Below are 16,642 nucleotides of genomic sequence, written 5' to 3' on the forward strand. Positions count from 1 at the left end.
CCACTCCCTAATATCTTTCACCCAACCCATATCACTCATTTATGTTATCTGACCCTGTAGGCATTGACCTCATGGATAGCAAGCTGTTCCTATTATAACTGAACCTTGGTATTGGTCCATGTTTCCCAAACCCTGTCCTGGTAAAAGGAGGAACAACAGCCCTATTGCTGAATACATGGGCTTTAGAGTCAAACAGTAGGGCTCCAGTCCCAGCTCCATTGCTTATTAGCTGTGCATCCTTGAGCAAGCTACTAAATGTTACTGAGCCTCAGTTTCCTCATCTGTAAAGTGGAATCAATACCAATTTGCTGGGAGACTGTGAGGGTGAGATCAGATGAGGATTGTAAAGTCCACAGCACATGGAAAGCAGACATGATCCCCATCACCTTTCCACCAACCTCCTGGAAACTGACTGCACATGTGCAGTTTGAGATCCTGTCACCACGATTCCCCAAACTGCTGACAAAATCTGCTATGTTTTGGATCCCTGGAGCCCACCTCTGATGAACCCTGTAGAGGCAGATTATTACAGGCTTTTTATCATTTTCTTAAAATCTATATCTTTTATTAAGTCCTATACGTTTACAAACCTGTTGTTCTTATTAAGTTCTGACTAATAAACCCTGCCAGAACCACAGCCCTCTGGCTTCTTAATTAAGAGCTGGTAGCAGAAAGGAACATGGGGAAGGTGGGAGGTTTTAGGGGGTTGTAGTGCAGATAAAATCTGAGCTGTAGATGAAGACTGAGGACAGCCATTGGAATACAAGTCCCTGTGTTAGAAGTCAAGCTTGTAACCACTCTGTTCTGAATTTTATACCCATGAAACAGAACTCTTCAAGGTTGTCTGCAGAGAACGAACCCCTTAGAAATATCAGGACTTTAAAAAAAGTCATGCCGTCTCCCATGGCATGTGGCCGATTAATGTCTGATACCTCCAAACACACAGCAGGGGATGAACTTCTCCCTTATCCTGTCATTGTTTATACATAAATCTGCATCTACTATGAGGCAAATACAAAGAGGGGCTTGGTTGGTTCTATAGTAAATTCTAGCCCCACTGCCTCCCAAGTTGAAGAAACACTGCAGTTGTTAAGGAGTAAACCCACTCAACATTTTGGTGACTGTCTTGGTGATAAGAAGTCTCAGGGCACTGGTATCCCAGCAGGGAGCTGCCCTGAGGGGATGAGTCAGAAATGAAGTTCTCACTGGGATCTGCAGGCTCTCCTCCTCTACCAAGCTCCATCACTCCCTTTCCTAGGCCAAAGCCAGGGCAAGTGGTTACTTTCACTGATGATAGGTAGTAATATTCACCAAGCTCTAATTAACTAAGCCAGGCATTTTGTTCCATGCTTACAAGCCCTTATAATAACCCTGTGAAGTAGGTGCTATTTTTATCCCAGCTTTATAAATGAGGAAAGGGAGGTTTAGAGATGTTGCATAACTTGGCCAAGGTCAGCCAGCTGTTAGTGGGGAGCAGAACTTAACCTGGGCAGTCCACCCAGGCTCATGTTGTTAACCACTGCGTTCCCTCGGGCAGTGCTGAGGTTCATAGGACGGAGCACATCTGGTTTCTTTCCCTATCTCATGACTCACTGTGCGATGGCTCTGCCTGGCTCGTACCTATGTCCCCTTTCATACAAAAAGGATGCCACCCCCTGCACATGTGCTGTTTGTTTAGCTGACTCCAGGATGTTGCAGACAAGGAGGAGGTTTTATTGCATCACACAGGAAGCAGCACAAAGCCAATGACTTCAGAGTAACCACTCTGAAGTAACCAGAGTGCAGAGCAGTGCTTGCTGGAAGGATTCAATTGACTGCTACTCTTTCTCTGCCAAGAGCCTTGGGCTTTGGTCTTTCTAGAACCCTTCCCTATCATAAGATCTTACACCAAGAGAAGAAGGCATTCTGCTAGCAAGCATGGGTAGGTCCTGTTGGCCTTCAGCTGAGTTTGCTTTGGGGGAAAGGGGACCACTTGCGTCCTCTCATTGCATAGAGATATTGGGTAATGATAGACGGAGAAAACTAGAGCTACAGATGTAGCGGTTGAAGATTGTTCTTAGAATATGTACTTTGAGAGAAAGCAGGCAGCGAGACAGGGAATCCTTAGAAATTAGTGTAAAATTCCTCACTGTCTGGGACAGACAACCTGGGGGGTGGGGCTACATGGGAAAAAAAGGGAATCTGTGGATGTGGTAGGTTAGAGATACTGCGGATGGGTTCACACTGCTCCCTTCAAGAGGTGACATCTATGTCCCCTCCCCTTGAATCTGGATGGGTTTGTGATGGCTTGACTAATGGAATAGGGCAAAAATGATATTTCTGGGCTCAGGCCTCAAGAGACTTGTAGCCTCTCTTTGTCACTTGAAATACTCATACTTAGAACCCTGCTTCCATGTTGTGAGGAAGCCCAAGCAGCCCCGAGTAAAAGCCTGTGTGGAGAGAAACCAAACCCACTGACCTTGCAGCTGCACTTGCTGCTGAAAGTCAGCACAACTGGCCAGCCATGTGAGTGTGCCATGTTGCAAATGGATCTCTTAGCCCTTGTCCGCTGCCCCAGGTGAAGCAGAGGAAAGCTGTTCCTGCTGAGCCCTGCCCAAATTGCAGATCCGTGAGAAAAATAAATGATTGCTGTTATTTTAAGCCACTCAATTTGGGTCCAGTTTGTTATACAGCAATAGATAATCAGAACAGTAGGTAACATGGACAGGAATCCATTTATTTCCTAGTGTGGAGGGATTAGAATTAACACTAAATCAGTTGTACTTGGAGATGAGTGTATTTGTGTGTGTGTGTGTGTGTGTACATGTGCATGTACACAGGTGTGTATAGCTACTCTTAGGCTAACTGCCTGGCCAGTGGTACAGAGTTTATACCATTGGGTGTGGTCAATTATTCTCATACAAACCCAGCATGGACCCAACTGACTATGGAAGAGAGAGAAGTAACATTAAATATAATAATAGGGATGACCAACAGTTATTTCCAAGTGTGGTATCCAGAGGGGATGGTGATGGTAAATACCCCTTCTTGTCCATCCCTGACTCTAACCCACTTCAGAGTGGGGCCTGCAGTATGGTTTATTCCCTCCTCAGGGGAACAATATTTGTGTTATGTTAGTAAAGTTTTGATGCATCACTTTTTTTTTTTTCTGTTTACAAAGGAGAGAATCAATTGTGTCACATTATCAGGGGAAACTCATGTAAAGTCTCTGAAATGTTTTGAGTTCACTTAAAGGTCAAACCACCAAACTCTGAGGCATTGAAGAAATAGTAATACTGCAGTCACACTTGAAAACTAACCAGATTCTCTGTCATTCAAAGCTGGGGTTTTCTCCCATCTCCTCTAGAGCTTCTGTCTTCCTTATGCTCTGGAGACCAGAGCATCATTTTCTTTCTCTTTCTTCCATGTGAGGGGACAGCCACGAGGCATGATGGTGCAGTTTAGAGAATAAAAGTAAATAAAAGTTTTTAAAAATATTGAACAATATTCTCCCAGCGTGAAAATCCCAGTTTGGGAAAAAAATTAGTTCCTTTCAAAAGCTGCCGTAACTCTTTGGGGTCTCCACGGTAGCATTCAGTAAATGATTGCCTCTGTGCATCAAACAGCACCCCAGTGGCCTGAAAGAGTTAATGGGGCCTCCAGAAGTAGCCATCTTGGTCCCAGGAAGGAGTGTGAGCCTTGGGAGAATCTGGCTGAGCGTACAATTACTGTTCAACTCACAGTGGCCCGATTTGCTTTATTGCAGAATGCCTACTGGAGTCCCACTGCTCAAAGATGATCTCCATGCCTCTGAGTCAACTCCCTGCAAATTGGTCTTTGAGGGGTTTGCCACTGCAGGGAGGAGGCACAGGAATTTGTTAGGAAGATATCATAGCAGATATGATATCAGTCCTGGGGAGAGAAATAATGTTACCACTGAAATTCCCAGCCAGAAGGACTGACTTTATCTCTCCAGAGATTAACCTTTCCAGGTGATAGCTGGTTTCCAGGTGGTAGCCATACATTTCTTAGACATGCATATGCTACTTGTGTATGTGTGAGATAACTCAGCTCTTTACTCTGCTGTTTAACTGGTTCTCTAGGATTACCCTATGGCTCAGCCTCTGCTTCTGTAAAGTGGGAATAATAATAATCCCAATCCCTATGCAGATTAGTGGAAACAATGCATGTCAGTGCTTGGCCCAGCATTTGGCACAAAACCAGCGCTCCGCAACACATTCTGCCATCGTTCTGCACACTGTGGGTCTCATAATCATGTGTTTGCTTATCAAATATTTGGTGAAGGTCTACTATGTATAATAGTATTTAACATTCACCTAGTATTTTTGTAGTTCTAGCAAAGTTCCGATGTACTGCTTTTTTATTTACAAAGGAAAGGTGCGACTATGTTCATTTATAGGGCAGAAAATGTTTAAGTGTTTCAGATACAAAGTTTTGTTCAAATCAAAATACCCAAGTACTCACCACCCATATAAAAGAAATGAAGCATTTCAGATAAACTAAAGCCACCTGTGCATGAATTCTAGAACTCATTCCACTTCCACCCTCCTCCAATGGTAACTCCCAACCTGCTGAATTATCATGCCCTGTGGGAAATGATATATAGAGAGACAGCAAGTTACAGAAGTATATTACAGTATCATTCTAAAATACCTGTGAGACTATATGTAAATTATACAGTAATATGGGTGTATTTTTATAACCATAAGTAATATTATTGTGTAATTTATGTATAGCCTCACAGGTTTTTGTAGACTCATACTGTAATATGCTGTTACAATTTGCTTTTTCCACAACATTCTATTTTGGGGATTTATCCATATTGATACAGCTCTATTTTTCTTTTTCAGTTCTATATGATATCCTTATATAGATATGTCACAAATTATTCATTCATTATCCTATTGATGAACGTTGTTTTTCCCAATCAAAAATAACGCTACATGAATATTTCTTGTTAACGTCACCTTGTGCATGTGTGCATTTCTCTAGGGACTAAACCAAAGATTGGAATTGGTGGGTTTTTGGATGTGTGCCCCTTTAACTTTATTGGATTACGTTAAATGCTTCTTCAAAGAGGTTCTTCTAAGTGACACTCCATCATAGAGTATGGGGGTTTCATCGTTCCTCACCTTCACCCACATTTGATATTGGCAGATTTTTCATTTTTACTAACCAGAAAAGTATAAAATATCTCCTTGCAGTTATAGTTTGCATTTTCCTGATTATTAGTAATTTGCCATTTATCTTTCAATAAGTTACTTGTTTCATTTGCCCATTTTTTAAAAATCAGATTTTTTTCTTACTAATTTATAGGAGTCTAAATACCAGTCCTTTGTCAGTTATATGCATTGCAGACATTTTCTCCCCATCTGTGGTTTGCCTCCTCATTTTGTATATGGTGTCTTTTCATATAGAGAAGAGTTTTAAAGGTTTTTACTTTTAAACAAATGTAGGTAGTATCTATTGCAAGGAAACGTATTGAAAATGATTTCCCTTTGGAAATTTTATGTGTTTCTCACCCCTTCTAAAGGAGGATCTCAGCTTAAAAAAACTTGGTCAGGCCTCTGGGCAGGAACATAATTTAATAAGGCTGGTGAGTGGGAGCAGGAGTCAGGAGTCCAGCAAAATTACATTTCATAGAGGCCACTAATTGGCACAGCAGCTTACCTTCCTGGTGGGAACCTGGGATCAGGAATTGCCAGGAACTCAAGTCTGGGGCCGAGGACAGTCACTCCACTCTGTACTCAGCCTGTGACAAGAAGGGAGAACAAAGGGAAAAGGCTTTGCGTGAAAAGCAGATCTAGGGATAGGATTACTACGGAAACTGGGAGGAAATTTTGAAAAGAGTCTGGCATCCCAAGCAGAACTGTAAAAGACTTCTATTAAACAGTATCCTAAACAATAAGGGGAAAAAGTCTGAGGAAAATGATGAGCAGATGGGATAGAGATTAAAGGGACAGATAAGAAAGGATTTTAAGGAAATTAAAAAGAAATAGGAGATTAAAAACAATGACAGCAACTTGGACTCGGAAAGGATTTCCTAAGCTTGTAACTAAATCCAGAAAGCAAAGGAATGGACTGAGAAATTTCATTTCATAGGAATTTCAGATTTCTGTACAGCAAAACCAAACAATACCAAATTTAAAGATGAAATGACAAATTCGAAAAAATCGAGATAGTATTATAGACCAATGGTTAACGATTTTTATATATAAAGAGATTTTTGAAATAAATAAGAAAATAGTGAAAACTCCAATAGGATAATAGGCCAAGAGTAAAAATGGACAATTCAAGAGGCATGAAAAGCATTCATCCACTCTAGTTATCCAAAGATTGCAATTGAAATGAGATATTTTTTCTTCTACAAGTTTTCTCATTTAAGATGAAAAAGCACCATAGACCATAGTGCTTGACGTTGGCATGGGTGGAGAGAAATCAGCCCTTTTCCATGGAGCCCTTGGAGGCTAATCTGGTAAATTGTTTCTGGAGAGTGAGTTAGTAGTTAGTAATAGGTACCAAATCACTAAAAAGAGAAAAAAAACCCACTCTTTTAATTGAAAATCCCACATTTTTAATCCTACAATTAAATTAATTGTAGGATTAAATTAATCCTTTTTAGAATTTATCTGAAGGAAATACTTGCATGACTAAAACTAAGATATCTGCATGAGGTTTGACAAGTGTGTAAGAGGAGAATCAGTGAGACACAGCAACTGATGGTGAGGAAGGGGAGGGACGCGGGATGTAGAGAATCACTCCTGGAATTTCCCACTAGGGCAGGTGGGTGCCTGGTAGGGACATTCACTGAGGCAGGAGGCAGCAGGTCTGGGGGGAAGGCAGTGGATTCAGTTATGTGTGTTTGATGTTTCAGGAGCACGAGTTCAGGGGAGACGTCCAGGGGCCAGTTGGAGGTGTCTGGAGCTCAGCAGGAAGTTGAAGAATTCATAGGCACTAGGGTAGGGACACAGTGGAAGCTGGAGGGTAGGTGATTCAGTGGCCTTTGGATGCACCTGGCTCAAGCGAGTTGAGCCACTGGTTTGGGCTGGCAGGGAGGGAAGGAGGTGATTCTGATGCCTTGCTTTGTAGCTTTGACATCTCTGAGCGAATCCTGCATGTTGCGCTTCAGGCCTGGGAACACTCCGTGGGGATCATCTGCTTTCCCAGTCTCCAAAGGCTGGCTGAAGACGTTTCCAACCAACTTGCCCAGGAGATACAGAAGGCACTGGTGGGAAAGCCTGCAGGTGAGAGAAGAGAGGTCCTGGAGAGCTTCACCGTAAGCGAAACAGCTCTGTAGACCCCTCCCAGGTCTCCGGCTAAGCCCCTCTCTGCTTTCTAGAGGAGTTAGAGTAGTGAGTTCGAAAGCACACGGAAGGCCAGGTTCTGCCACTGAATACCCTGGCGAACAAAGGAAAAGGCTAAAAGAGGGAAGAGAAGAGGGACTTGGGAAACTCTGCTGCTCCTGGGAGGGACACAAACACACACACATACATATACACACAGACACACAGAAACCAAAGCCAAGCATGTTTCCTGCTGCAGGTCTCCTGACTTGCATCCTTCCACTCAGGGAGCTGGACCCCAGAGGCTGGGCTATGAGACTGAGGGCAGGAGGGAATTCCAGGGGGAAGGGATGGCTTGAGCATGGTGTAGATTGCAGGAATCCCTGTGACAAAAGGGGCAGTGTGATACAGGAAGTGGGGAAAAGACACTGGATTGTGGCAAGTCCAATTGCCGAGGAGCTTGTTGTTATTATTTAGCAATAGGGAGCCATTGATGGTTGTTGAACAGGGAGGGTGGTATGATAAAGGCTATCCTCCAAGGAGATTCATGTGGCAGAGAGTGAAATGTTTGGTACAGATGCAGGTGTCATTGTTGGGAGGGCAAGAGGCAGAAGTTCCCTAAAGACGCTAAGGCACATCTCATGGAGAGAGGGGCCCACGTGGAGGGAAGCTGGGTGACCAGGCCACCACACTGCCCTGCTGGTGACCCTTTCTCCCCTCCCCCACACTCTCGCCAGAGCAAGCACGGGTGGCAGCTGGGCAGTTGCTGTGGTGGAAGGGAGATGCGGATGCAGAGCAGGATGGCTACCTGCTCCTGAAGTCAGTGTACGTGCTCACGGGGACAGATTCGGTAAGTTCCAGGCCCCAGTGGCCCAGCCTGGGTGCTTCTCACCTGTGTACAGAGGGACGTCCCAGCTCAGGGCAGTGGCATGTCTCAAGGGTGTCTTTATTTTCATGAAACTGATTTATCGTTTTTCCTTCCCTACTTCCCCTCGGATATAGAACGTGGACTTCAGAGTCTGAAATTCATATTCACATCCCGCCTTTTCAGTTGACAAGCTGTGTGTAACCTTGAGCAAATAACGTGACCTCTTTGCATCTCTGTTGTGTTGTTAATTCTAAAATTGGGGATAATAATGCCTCCATTCTAGGGTCAGTGTGAGGATCAAAAATGACGGACGTGTATGGACTATATTTCCTGCGTGTCAGGGTGAGGCTGGGTGCATCCCACGTATTGTACTAATTAATCCTCCCCAAACCCTACGAGTCAGATTACAGCGATGCTGTGCTGGTGACTAGAAATCAGGTTCGCCCGTGATATGTAGCTGCAGTCTCTCTGACTCTGTGCTCTGAGCCACTGCTCTTTACTACCTCCGGCTAAATTCACACTAAAGGAGCAAGGCCTGTAGGCACCTGCCCCGTGTCTCCCCAGAGACGAAAGCGACCGCTCCTCCTTCCCTTCCCATCCTGCAGGCCCCATCCTGCAGGCTGCAGTCACGGCCTCCCACCGTGAAGCAGGGACCTTGAGTGGTTTGCCAATGACTGGTGTCCTCTCAGGCAGAAGCAGTCCCTGGGAGCTGTGGCCATCAGCAGCAGTGGCCGAGGCCCTGTGCAGGGCAGGCCCAGAGGCTCCTCCATCTAGCGAGGCTGCCCACTGTGAGCCTCCTGGTGCCCAGACTAGGAACAGCACGGAACCAGGCTGGGGTGGTGGCTGCCCTCTGTCTAATGGTGAACAGAGGCATCAGACAGGCATTTGGAGACAGTGCCAGGAGGTGAGAGAGGAGCACAGCAAACAGCTGTTCACCGGTGGGAGGACCATCTGACTTTTCTTCCATGTAAACTGCCTGGACCACCATCAGGGACAGTGGCCTGGAGCACAGGGTGGGGGCTTTTCAGCCCCTGGAGAAGGACTGTTTTCAGTCTGAAGAGTAAAAAGTAACCTAAAGCCTTGTTTTCTGCTGCGAGGAGTCTGCCCCCAAAGCAGTGAGAGAGTAAGCAGTTGGCTTTCTGGGGAGGCAGTGCAGTTTGGAGGACAGGGAGAGCCACCCTGAGTGCAGTCATGCAGGGCCACATGTCCAATATGGGGGCAGACACTACCTGCAGTGGAAGCTTTTAGGGACTAGTGGCCTGCATTACACTCCTGCTGCTGGCCCAGGCTGTACATTCTTCTTTTCTCTTTTCTAATTTACCCACCATGTCTGTGAGATTAGTCAGTCAGGTGGGAAATTGCATGGACAATATACTTTTTAATAACCACGCATGCGCTGTCTCACGGTCATGTATGTGTGCACACACGCATGTAGAGGCTACAGCCACAGTAATCCTGGTGCAGCTGCAGGCACAGCCTGTGAAGAAAGGCCCTGGGAAGCTTCACACTCAGGCTGGCCCCTCTCTGCCAACTCCCTGTCTCCTCTCTGTCTGGCAGCCCTGGGGCTGTTGAGCTGTGGTGTGGCTCTCTGGATTATTGGTCCTCACCTATAGGGCTGTTTTGGTCATGATGAGGTCTTAAATCTGGACGAAGGGATGGACAGGGCCCTGAGCATGTCCTTAATTCAGTTGCTTGTACTTGTTCTCAACCACCTCTTCCCTACTGAGTTTCCAGTTCCCTCATCAGGAGGAAACCTACCAAAATCAGAGGTATGATTGCCAGGAAAGCCCTTGATTTCTGCTCTGCACCAGTTCCACCCTCCTGCCCTCCCTCCTTTCCTTCCTTCCTATCATCTGTCTACTGTGTAAAAGATATAATGTTTATCGAGCACATAATACACACTTTATATCAACTTAATCTTCGCAGCCATCCCAGTGGGCCCCATGATTGCCTCCATTCTTAACTGAGAATGCGTCGCCCAGAGAGAGGCAGTGACTTCCCCATGTTCGTGGCGAAAACAGCCGCACTGGCTGACCTCTCTGGTCTGGGTCTGGAGCCGTGCTCTGCCTGGCTCTGCGGCCCTGGGTCACGTCTGCTCTTCGCTTGCAGGAGACGCTGGGCAGAGTTGCCGAATCGGGGCTCCCAGCCCTGCTCCTCCAGTGCCTTTACCTCTTCTTTGTCTTTCCTCTGGGAAAGAATGAGCTTTTTGAGAGTGATGTTCAAGTTCAGAGGATGTTTGTGCAGGTGAGTGGGAGGAGGGCTGGATTCCCTTGGGCGGAGACCGAGCTCTGCTTCTCCAACCCCCTTTCATCTCTCTCCTCTATTCTCCTGGAGGGTCCAGATCACCTTTTTCCCCCAGGCTCTGCAAATGCCAGGGAACCCCACGCATTTGGAAGATGGAGTTTCTGTCCATCTCGCTGTATCCTTGTATTGCCCTTGTTCTCTCCCAGGACGGTGTGCTCCTCCTCCCCCGCTCGGCCACACCAGCTCCTTGTCCTCCAGTCTGTGTTCTAAGGTCCCGCCGACCCTCCCGGACAGCTGGAACCTCCTGTCTCTGGCCCCTGCACCTCTGAGAACAAACATGCTAAGCCCCCTTGCAGAACTGTAGCCAACATTTTCTAAGTACTTGCTATGTACCCACCCTTATGCCATAACCTCACATCTGTCACCTCCCCGAGCCCTCTCTTCCACCACAGGATGTGTGTGGTTTTGTGATCTAAGGTACGGTGAGTAAACATGAGTCCAGGGTCACAGAGGTGGTGGGTCGGGGCTGGGATTGGAACCCTGGGAACCTGGCTCCTGAGTCTGCTCACAGAAAGGCATTTAACCTCTCTGTGCGGTCACCTCCGTCTCTCCTCTCAGAGGCCATCTCAGGCCACTAAGCATCACATGCTATGTCCTCATGTCATTACCCATCTTTCCTATCCTCTCTGACCAGCAGCGACTTTTAACATAACTTCTCACCTCTCTCCCCTGCGCCCTTACTGACAAGTTCTGCTTTCTCAGCTTTTGGGATGCTGCATTCTCCAGAAAACTCCTCCTGCCTCTCTGGTGGGGGGACTGTGTAGCTTACTCATCTCTGTGCCTTGGCCAGGGTCTCGCACAGAGCAGGTACTTCGGACCATTTGGGGATTGCCGATGCAGCTGTCCACTGAACATGCACGTCCACATCCCCATCCATTTTAGACCAATTTTCAGGCCAGAATCATCTTTACCAGAGGGTATCTCATAAGCTCTGGCAGGTTCCACTTATGGTGGGTTGTCCATAAGCTGCATCTGTTAGAAATTTAGGTGTCATTTGCCCACACATAAATCATATTTTAAGTGGTGACCAGGACACAGTACTGGGTACTTAAGTCTTTACTGTGTGGCTTCTATGTGCTCTGCAGGGAAGTAGTACAGCCCTGTCTTCCTGGTCCTCTCCATGTATGGACAATGTGAGCCACAGTGATACCACATCAGAGTTCCTCAGGGTTTCCTTATTTCATTCCACAAAATATAGAGAACTCCTCTTGGGCTCGTCACTATGCCGGACCCACGGTCTCTCACAGAGATGACAGAGAGACAGAGAAGTTAAACGGGGAGATCAGTTGTGCGAATAAATGATCAGCGTCCAATTTTTTAAGTGCTCTGATGGAAAAGTGAGAGATGTGCTGGGAAATGAGGACAAGAGTATAAATGGCGGCCCTTCTGAGGAAATGGCATTGAATCTCCCTGGTTTGGGGCAGAGGGTGACCACATATGACCCCATCCTTCCCGCTGAGACATGGAAAATTGGGGAACAAATTCATCACAGGAATGAGGCTTCCTAACCAGAGTCTCTTTGGCTTTTTTTTTCCAGATGTTGCTCAACATTTGCGGTGAGGCTCAGGGTCTGGAGGGACTTCTCTCTGGAAACGAGCTCCAGTCTCTTGTGATTGCCACGACGTGTCTTCGGGAGCACAGCTGCTCCTTTTGGAAGGAGCCCACCTTCTGTGTGCTGAAGGCAATCTCCAAGGCCCAAAACCTTAGCATCATCCAATACCTGCAGGGTATGACCCTGGGAGACCAGGGCTGGGCTGTGGGCACACTTTCTAGAATAAGACCTTGGGATGCCCTTGCAGCATCAGTATAGATTCCAGGGACCAAAATAGTGATGAACAAACATGATTTTCACCGATGCCCAACTATGCCTAGTAGGTGACCCTACATTGCTTGGGTCCATTCATGAAAGTGTCTTTATTGTTCATTTTGATGCTCTACTGGAGGAGAGAGGGAAAGGGGAACTCATTTACTACACACATGCTGTTGAACAGACACTGTGCCGGGCTCATTTGTATGTTACCTCATTTGCTTCTTTGAGATACATGTTGATAATTAATGCCATTTTCCAGCAGAGGAAACAGATTGAGTGATAGAAGAATTTGCCAAGGCTCCCCAGCTAGTGAAGAAGAGAATCAAATATTAACCCTGGAGATGCCTGATTCCAGTGCCTTAGGTTCTGCTCTGGGCAGCATGTGTAAGGGTTAAGGACTTAGATTCTGGAACCAGATGGCCTGGGGTGTGGGCTCCAGCTCTGTCCTCCTAGCTGAGTGACCTTGGGCACTTAACTGCTTGGGTGCTTCAGTTTTTTCATCTGTAAAATGGAGATCATAATCCCGTTGATCTCAATGGATTGTTGTGACACTTCGATGAGTTGGCATATTTGAAGTGCTTAGACCTGCTTGTCCACAAACACTCGCCCTGTGACCTGTCTTCTTTCTGGGGCCTCCTATAATAGACAGTCTCAGCTGGTGAGAGCTGGGAAAGTACAAGCCCACCCTCTTACTGTAATTGAACCCTGGGACGAAACTTCATCCCCAGTTTCAAGATTGAAATTTCCCAGTGAAGCCAGGGCCCAGTGGTAATGGTGCAGGGCTGAGCTGGGCCTGAGGTGCTCAGCATCCCAGGCACCCCTCAGAGACTAGAGTCAGAGACCCCTGAGAAAAGGCTGCCTGCCTTGGTGGCGGGGGTCTCTCACTGCGGTCATTATTCTCAGCTGGAAAAGAAAAATGCCACCACAGTGAGGAGCTGGCCACAAAAGCACTGTGCCATAGGGGAATGAGTAGTTTCCATGGGCGTAGAGGCTGAGGAGAAGGTCAGGGAGTAAGGACTAGCCTGGTGTCCACAACTCTCAGTGCTGCCCTGTCTGGCATGCAGAGTTTGGAACTTGTCCTTGGCCTCGCAGGTGAGGGACTGAGAATGCCTTATCTCAAATTCTGGTAGACACTTTTCCTGATCCACTGGTGTGACTTTCCTGGCACTGAGAAGAGGCTTCCCCCAACGAAAGAGCCCTAAAAACAGTGATCCACCCAAATGCAAACCCAGTGACATCTCTCTGCTGACTCCATTCTTTCCCTGGCTTCTCACAGCTCTGGGGTAACCAGTGTGTTCCACAGCAGGCCACATACCAGTGGGGCCTGTCTTCCTCCCCCTCCCTTGTGGACCACACTTCCCGGCTCCAACCCCCTGGATTCTTTAGTAGCTGATACACATCATCTTTTTGCCCTTCATCTTCCCACATGTTCATATATCCTTCCCTACACTTTTCATCAAGCTCGTTTCTGCTCAGCATTGCTTCCTTAGGGTCTTCTGTGACACTCAGGTCTGGTGTCTTGCATCTTGTTATTAATGGGCCTGGACTGTCCTGTGTGCTGGGAATTAAGAGCAGAGGGCTTAGAGGCTCCCTTCCACTTCCTGTTTCACCTGCTCTCCATCTGGGCCCTCGAGTGTGGCTCTCAGGATGACACTTCTCATGGAGGAGGCTTCTTCTTGATCCAAGAGCCAGCAGAAAAGTGTTTTGAATGAATTCTCATTCACATCTTGATATACAGTGTAAAGGCAGGTGGGGAGGGAATGACCACTGAAGAAAAGCTATTGCCTTTGAATTCAGCAGGGGTGTGTTTCCTTCCTGCAGCCATGGATTGCATCAAGATCTCCCTCCAGAACCTCTCCAGGCTTGCAGACACTCTCCCTGCTCCCGAGTTGAGCGAGGCAGTGAGCCTCGTCTTGGGCTTTGTGAAGGACTCCTACCCCGTCTCCTCTGCTCTGTTCCTGGAGTTTGAGAATGGGGAGGGCTACCCTCTGCTACTCAAAGTGTTACTTCGGTAAGTGGCTGTGCTTGGTGGGGAAGAAACGGTGGAAGCCAAGGTCCTCACAATCAGTTGCAGTGCTTTGGAGAAAGACAGATATTGGGGCTTCTCAGAATGTCTTCTGAAATACAAATCTCCATAGAGCATGGCCAGAGAGACTTTTATTGCAAAAGTAAATCAACGTACAGCTGGGTTTCGAGCTACTTCTTTAGGAAACCAATGGGTGATTGCAATAATATTTTTACCGAGTCCATTTGGTGGCATGTACCACCTGCATGCTTGCTGGCCTAACAGCCACCTGTCAGAATCCACATCTTGTGTTGGAGGGCTTTCTGGGATGGCTGTGACCAGCTCTGCCTATATGCTTGGGGGTTGGAAGTGCCCATAGATCAACAACTCCAGGACCAGCCCTCTACCAATGACTGGTAGAAGCTGATGGATCCATACCCAGCAAATTTGCCCCTTGGGTGGGATAGCTCTACCCTGCCTTCCAGAGTCCCTGGGAGGATTAGAAACAAAAACAATACTCACTCTTGAAATAAGCATGAGGAAGTCTAATAAAGTCCAATTACTTCCCATGATGTCTGTATTGTTGCCATTCTGAAATATCAAATCCCTCATTTTGGGGGTGCTTCTGCCCTGCTGGTGCCCTAAGCTCATGACTTCTGGGGGGTCTGGCCACGGAAAGCAGCCTTCCGGTGAGCCGATGCTGTGGCTCTTCACAGGTTTCTCTTTATTCTAATTGCACGTCCTCAGATCAAGGGCTGAGGCTTGCAAACAGAGTGACTTTTATCCCTCCCTGTATCTTTTGGTGCTGAACTGGTGGAGACCTTTTGGGTCTTGCCCAGCACTGTGATTTCCATTGCCTCTGTATCCCTGCAAGGAGCACCATGAGCAAACCTGGCTGCTCCGTCCAAGACGTCCAGGGAGCTGGCCTCATCTGTCCCCACAGGTATGACGGGCTGACCCAGAGTGAAGTGGACCCCCACCTAGAGGAGCTCCTTGGGCTGGTGGTGTGGCTGACAACCTGTGGGAGGTCAGAGCTGAAGGTGTTCGACAGCATCACTTACCCGCAGCTGGAAGGCTTCAAGTTCCATCACGAGGCTTCTGGTGGGTCATTGGGTGTCTCTGGGTGCCTGACAGCACTTGGCACTGTGCCCTGACAAGGCAGTGCAGGTCATTCCCTGATTCCCTGTGCAGAAACAAACATGTGGCAACTGTCAGTGATACAGTAGGGGCTGATTCTGTCATGCCTTTGGGGAGATTTAAAATCTCTCCTTTATAGATTTTTCCAGATGACCTGGGTGGGACTGAGACGAAATGTTTGCTTTAAAAAGGCAAAGACTCTCTCACATAATGGAGGGAGCCTGTGATCTCCATCACAGGTGTGACTTACTTGGTAACATCTGCTTATCTAACAGAGACTGATGACCCTGAAACAGCCATCCAGGCTCAGAGTCAGTGCCTCCTTAGCGCTACAAGATACTGACTGATTGATTGATGAACTCAATCAACATGTACTGATAATTTCTGTCCAGCAGCCACTCCGCCCCATGCTGGGTACCACCGTGAAGAGGCCAGGTGTCTGCTCCTTAAAAATTCTCTATAGAGACCATCACACAAAACTTGAGACATAATCTACTCAATAACTGGCTGATAAACAGGCACAGTGGTGACACCAGTGCAGAGAATTAGCTCTGCCTGGGTCAGTCAGGAAACCCTGCACAGAGGGTCCCATTCAAGACAAGTTTCAAGGCAAAGGATGGGTCATCCAGGTAGAAAAGAGGGGGAAGAAATATAAAGACAGAAGGTACAGCCTGGGGAGAGAAATGGTGACCAGAAACATCTGGGTGAGTCTGGGGAGATGGGCAGAGAGACCTGCGCAGAGCAGAGGGTGGAGGCTGCAAAGCTGTGAGACCAGTTTAGGAAAAGCCACTGGATGTGACTGCAGCAGACACACAGGGGAGTGGCTGGATTAGAGAGGAGTTTCAGAAACATCTCGAGTGTCTGAAGCACAGAGGGCTGGAGGCAGGGAGTTCTCTGAGGAAGTATCTCCTGGGTAAGAGAGAATGAGACTTAACCTTCTAGCTGGAGAGAAAGGAGGGAGTGGGTTTGGAAGGTGTCTTTATTTAACAGCTTGCCTAGAAATGAAACTGACTTTGCTTAGTAATCTTTAACATCATTTGATTTTAATTAATTGAAACCAATTCTCCAGTTCTGTGCTGCCCGATGGGAATATGATGTGAGCCACGTTACGTAATTTTAAATGTTCTAGCAGCAAAATTTTAAAAATTAAGAAGAAACAGGTTAAATTATTTTTAATAATATATTTTATTTAACCCAATATATCCAAAATATTACTATCAAAAAATGTGATCGTA

The 16,642-nt window shown here is 46.9% G+C and overlaps 1 protein-coding gene across 12 annotated transcripts in view; it reads left to right on the forward strand.

The window, feature by feature from the left end:
- Nucleotides 1–16,642, forward strand: part of WDFY4 (WDFY family member 4) — a 278,318-nt gene that overhangs the window by 21,273 nt on the left and 240,403 nt on the right. For 10 of the 12 annotated variants that reach the window (XR_003797097.1, XR_003797100.1, XR_003797098.1 and 7 more), the window contains 6 exons: nucleotides 7,130–7,244; nucleotides 8,021–8,133; nucleotides 10,261–10,395; nucleotides 11,993–12,182; nucleotides 14,087–14,276; nucleotides 15,214–15,371. Coding sequence is in view for 7 of the 12 variants with exons in the window: in XM_029245825.1 (XP_029101658.1) it covers nucleotides 7,130–7,244; nucleotides 8,021–8,133; nucleotides 10,261–10,395; nucleotides 11,993–12,182; nucleotides 14,087–14,276; nucleotides 15,214–15,371 (901 nt within the window). In the remaining 5 variants the exon portion in view is untranslated. Of the gene's footprint in view, nucleotides 1–6,874; nucleotides 6,960–7,089; nucleotides 7,245–8,020; nucleotides 8,134–10,260; nucleotides 10,396–11,992; nucleotides 12,183–14,086; nucleotides 14,277–15,213; nucleotides 15,372–16,642 lie in introns of all 12 variants that reach the window. The other 2 variants (XM_029245828.1, XM_029245829.1) reach the window with 2 other exon arrangements.

The sequence above is a fragment of the Monodon monoceros genome, unplaced genomic scaffold, assembly GCF_005190385.1.
Source record: "Monodon monoceros isolate NGI ecotype Baffin Bay Population unplaced genomic scaffold, NGI_Narwhal_1 Super_Scaffold_4, whole genome shotgun sequence".
In the NCBI taxonomy this organism is placed as follows: Eukaryota; Metazoa; Chordata; class Mammalia; order Artiodactyla; family Monodontidae; genus Monodon; species Monodon monoceros.